The following is a 5,000-nucleotide window of genomic DNA, read 5'->3' as shown; positions in this document are numbered from 1 at the left end:
GGGGGGGGGGGGGGGGGGGGGGTACCAGGGGGTCCCCAGCAAAATGTGTTAATAAAGCGTCACCCCTTTATCCATATTTTATACTACTCAAAAATAGCAGATATACAAGCTCATAGCGCGGCACCGAGTGCTGAGCATGTAAATCTGCTATTTTTGAAATAATTGTGAAAATGTTGTGCAAATCTTTGAATAATTTGTTTTAAAGCGAACATCTTTGCTTCTGCAGGGGTCCCTGGAACAAAACATTTTGAGATAGGGGGGGAGGGGTCCGGGGCCAAATACATATCATATTGGGGGCCCTTGAAATGAAAAAGTTTGAGAAGCACTGCTATGTCCACACGATGACTAACAGTGCATTGGGTCAAATGAAACTCAACTCACTGCTTTTATCCCCACCTCACACTGTCTCTGTGCCTGCACTCATTCCAAAGTGTCAGGGTAGATCTATCTGTGTTACTTACCGTACACAGCCGTATTGAGGTAGTGACCTTCATGGCTCTAGCGCCGCGGCTCAACCAACGCGCAATGGACAATAACCCATTAAGACCTGGAACGCATCTGTGTCATTTTTTTTGATTTGAGCTAAAAACAAAAGCATTATTTTACACTTTTGGCTATTCAAAAATAGCAGATATACAAGCGCATAGCGCGGCACTCGGTGCCGCGCTATGCGCTTGTATATCTGCTATTTTTTGAAAAATCGTGAAAATGTGTGCAAATCTTTGAATATATATATTCTTTTAAAGCGAGCATTTTGTATCCAAATATTTGCTGGGGTCCCTGGAACTAAATATTTTGAGATGGGGGTCGGTGGCCAAATACATATCATTCACCTTGACGTGAAAAAGTTTGAGAACCACTGACATAGAAACATACGTTTTTTCAGAATACTGTTGGGATTTAGATGGCATTCAGGTCTTGATGGGATAAGCAGGAAATAAAGTGTTTGTTCTCAGAGTTCAGCGCATCAGACAGAAAATATAACTCCTGACAGCAGTGTGGAGGCGTTATACTGGAGGCAATGTGACAAGCCGTCTGGCCCCGGAGGGACCCCGTGTTAAAAATCCTCTGGAGTCATTGCTTCAGGGGGCCAGACAGGGGTCACGAAAGAATGGGGGGGGGGGGGGGGGGAACAGTCAGAGAGAGAGAGTGGAGAGGAGAGGAAGGGAGGCGAGAGAGAGCAGTGGTGGGAAAAAAGTACTCAAATGTTTTACTTAAGCAAAAGTATCAATACTGCAATGTAGAAGTGCTCTGTTACAAGTAAAAGTCCGGAATTAAATAATAATAATTATAAAAGTACAAAAGTATCAAAATGTACTTAAAGTAGCCTACCAAAAGTAAAAGTACTAAAATGTTTGAAAATAGCAGATCTACAAGCTCACATCGCTGTGAGCTTGTAGATCTGCTATTTTCAAATAGCCTACAGTATGTAAAAAATAGGGCTAAAGTGGTTAATGTGTGTTTTATAACGTAATCAATCTGCAAAGTAACTATAACTAAAGTTTTCAAATAATTGTAATGGAGTAAAAGTACATTATTTGCCTCTGAGATGAGGCGTGTACTCAAGTACAGTACTTGAGTAAATGAACTTAGTTACTTTCCGTTTGTTTTCCTTTGTTGATTTTTGTCAGATTTGCTGGCCGTTTGAATTGTTTGTGTTCAGATTTCAGTGTTTGTTTTCAATAAACTTCACCTGAGCTTCCACCCTGTACTGAACCTTTGAGGGTTCTGAGTCCCTGACACACGACGTGACCCATCGTGAGCTTGTAGATCGGCTGTTTGGTCTTAAGTGGTTTTAGATATGTGTTCTGTCCTGTTCCAGGTGACCTCACCTCACCTCAACCCAACATTTCATCTCTTCTTTCTCTCTCTCTCCCTCCCTCCCTCTCCCTCCCTCCCTCTCTCTTCTCTCTCTCCTATCCAGCGGTAGAAGAAGTACACCCAGTTTTTTACTTAAGTAAAAGTACCAATACCACAGTGTAGAAATACTCTGTTACAAGTAAAAGTCTGTACCTGAGTAAAAGTACAAAGGTATTGGCATCAAAATATACTTAAAGTACAACATGTTAAAGTGCCCATTATGCTGAATGTTCCCTTTCACAAGTTCAAAATCTATAAACATCTTTTTGAAAATCCACAAGCTTGTAGATCTGCTATTTTCAAATAGCTTAAGTATAGAACTGAAGTGGTATGTATGTTTTGTAATAATAATCAAAATCTTCACAAAGTAACTAGTAACTAAAGTTTTCAAATAATTGGAGTAAAAGTTCAATATTTGTCTGTGAGATGCAGTGGAGTAGAAGTAAAAGTGCTGAAAATTGGAAATACTCAAGTAAAGTATAAAAAAAATCTAACTTTTACTTGAGTGTGGTACTTGAATATATGTACTTAGTTACTTCACACCACTGCTCTTATCCCCTACTCTGATTTCACTCTCTCTCCATCTAAGTCTGCCTCTAGCCATCGCTCTCTTCATTCTGCTGTTTCTCGTTTGCTCTGCCTCTCTCTCTCTCTCTCTCTCTCTCTCTCTCTCTCTCTCTCTCTCTCTCTCTCTCTCTCTCTCTCTCTCTCTCTCTGCCTTTCCCCAGTGGAAACAGATCTGGAGGGCTTTAACAATGACACAACGTATTAACCTTTAATTTTCTAAATCTCTCTGTCTTTACCCGTCTGTCTGTCTTTCATACATTTTTTTGGGGGATTGTCCTTTCTTTACCTTTTCATGTTTAGACTCTCACTCACTCTCTCTGTCTGCCCCTTTCTCTCTCTCTCTCTCTCTCTCTCTCTCTCTCTCTCTCTCTCTCTCTCTCTCTCTCTCTCTCTCTCTCTCTCTCTCTCTCTCTTGTGAGTACCAAGTGTCCCCAGAAGTATAGTAGAAAACAGACATTTCTTTACTTCTTACATTTTTATCCCATGATTTTTACAACCCGTTTTTTCACACAGTGCTATTTTTGCTACTTCTGTGACATGGAATGGTGAACAAAGTTAAAATACGGAGAGACAGTTTATGCAATTGAGTGTGGAGATATAGTGGCCCTCTCCATCATCAAAGTTGCCCACTCCTGCCCTAAAGTGTTGATGTCCTCAGTAACACAAACCTGTGTGTGTGTGTGTGTGTGTGTGTGTGTGTGTGTGTGTGTGTGTGTGTGTGTGTGTGTGTGTGTGTGTGTGTGTGTGTGTGTGTGTGTGTGTGTGTGTGTGTGTGTGTGTGTCTTCCCTTGCAGTGGACGGCTGCATAGACTGGTCGGTGGACCTGAAGAGGTACCGGGTTCTGGCCGGAGAGCCGGTGCGGGTGAAGTGTGCGTTGTTCTACAGCTACATCCGCACCAACTACAGCATGGCCACCAACGCCAAGCTCCGCCTCATCTGGTACAAGAATAAAGGCGACTCGGAGGTATTTAGGTTGTTGTTGTTTGTGTAACGCAGCAGCACTGGGAACAACGCCAAAGTAATCATCATTATTCAGATTTAAGTTTTATATACATTTAAATGGCAAATGGTGCATTTATATATCGCTCCAAAGCACTTAACATAGATCCCTATAGCATTACATTCACACACACGTTCACGGCGGAGAAAACCATGCAAGGCACCAACCTGCTCATCGGGAGCAATTAGGGGTTCAGTGTCTTGCTCAAGGACACTTCAACACTAACTGTGGGGGAGCCTGGGATCGAACTGGGAACCTTGTGGTTGCCATCGGGCCGCTCTACCAGCCACTCTACCCCTGAGCCACTGCCGCCCCTTTTTTAACATAGTCAAGTTTGTTTAGCCCAAGAACTGACGTTATTATGAGAATCATATACAGTCCAATGTTTCCCAAACAGTGGGTTGGGACCCATTTTTGGATAATGGACCAATATTTATAGGTCACAAGTAATTGTATTTTATTTATTATTGTCTCCGCCAGGAGACTATGTTTTCGTTCTCGTCCTTCCGTGTGTCCACCAAGCTAACATTGGTCAAGCTTCACGTGACACGTGACAATATGTTGAAAGGGTGTGCTTTGATTAGCTAGCGAGACGCATGATGAAATAGAGACCTATAAATAGGTGTGTCACTTCAAAAGATCATTTATATCTTTTGAAGTGAGGTCAGACAGGATTAATCAGGAACAGTACTGGCGGAGACCTGTGCTCCGAGGAGCACATTTTCTAGTTATTATTTATCTTTTATTTTTTTATTTAACCTGGTAGAGGTTTGGGTTGTGTAGCTACCTTGACATGATGTAACTCCAAAGGTGGACAAGAAATAATTGCTCCATTGATTAGAAATTGATTATTAAAAATGTGCTCCTCATTGACTTACTGTACATTGAACAGTAAAACAGCTCTCAAAGTCACTCTTTTAGCACAAACGAACACAAACAAAGTTGATTCAGACAATATAGAACATCACCAAACCCAGTACTGTTTATTTTATAAAAATGTCGTTAACAATTTTATTAAAACAACAAACAGTACTGGGTTTTGTGATGTTCTATATTGTCTGGATTAAACATTTTGCGTTTGTTTACGTGCTGAAAGAGTGACTTTGAGAGCTCTTTTACCGTACAATATAAGTCACTGAAGAGCAAATTTTGAATAATCAATTTCTAATCAATAGAGCAATTATTTTAGATTTCTTGTCCACCTTTGGATTTACATCATGGCAAGGTAACTACACAACCCAAACCTATCAAAGTGGTCTTGCCCTTTAAAGACGCACTGAAGTGACATTTTCGGTCATTTTATTTTGAAGGTTCAGCCCGAAACGTTGGCTCAACGACTCTAAACCAATCAGAAGGTCCCATCCCTTCAGGCTATGGGACGTTGGATCTCAATCATTTCAGCCGTGCTGGCACACGGCTAGTGTTTGTTTACAAGTGAGAGAGAGACGGCCAGTGAAGCACGTTTGCTACTACCTGGCTTATTTCTAACCTATAATGTTTTCAGATACATATTTTAGTGTGCAGATGAAGTTTAAAATGAGTAATACACTCATCTTCAATGAGATTCAAAACG

General features: G+C 41.1%; 1 protein-coding gene across 1 annotated transcript in view; it reads left to right on the top strand.

Moving 5' to 3' along the window:
- The window catches only part of il1rapl2 (interleukin 1 receptor accessory protein-like 2), a gene marked incomplete at both ends in the record, with an annotated part of 497,870 nt that overhangs the window by 296,234 nt on the left and 196,636 nt on the right, over positions 1-5,000 (top strand). Inside the window, one exon of the mRNA XM_084041453.1 lies at positions 3,222-3,391. Coding sequence (XP_083897579.1) covers positions 3,222-3,391 — 170 coding nt within the window. The remainder of the gene's footprint in view (positions 1-3,221; positions 3,392-5,000) is intronic.

This window comes from Gymnoscopelus microlampas (genome assembly GCF_963454915.1).
Source record: "Gymnoscopelus microlampas genome assembly, chromosome: 18".
NCBI lineage: Eukaryota > Metazoa > Chordata > Actinopteri > Myctophiformes > Myctophidae > Gymnoscopelus > Gymnoscopelus microlampas.
This window is presented reverse-complemented; position numbering and strand designations above follow the sequence as displayed.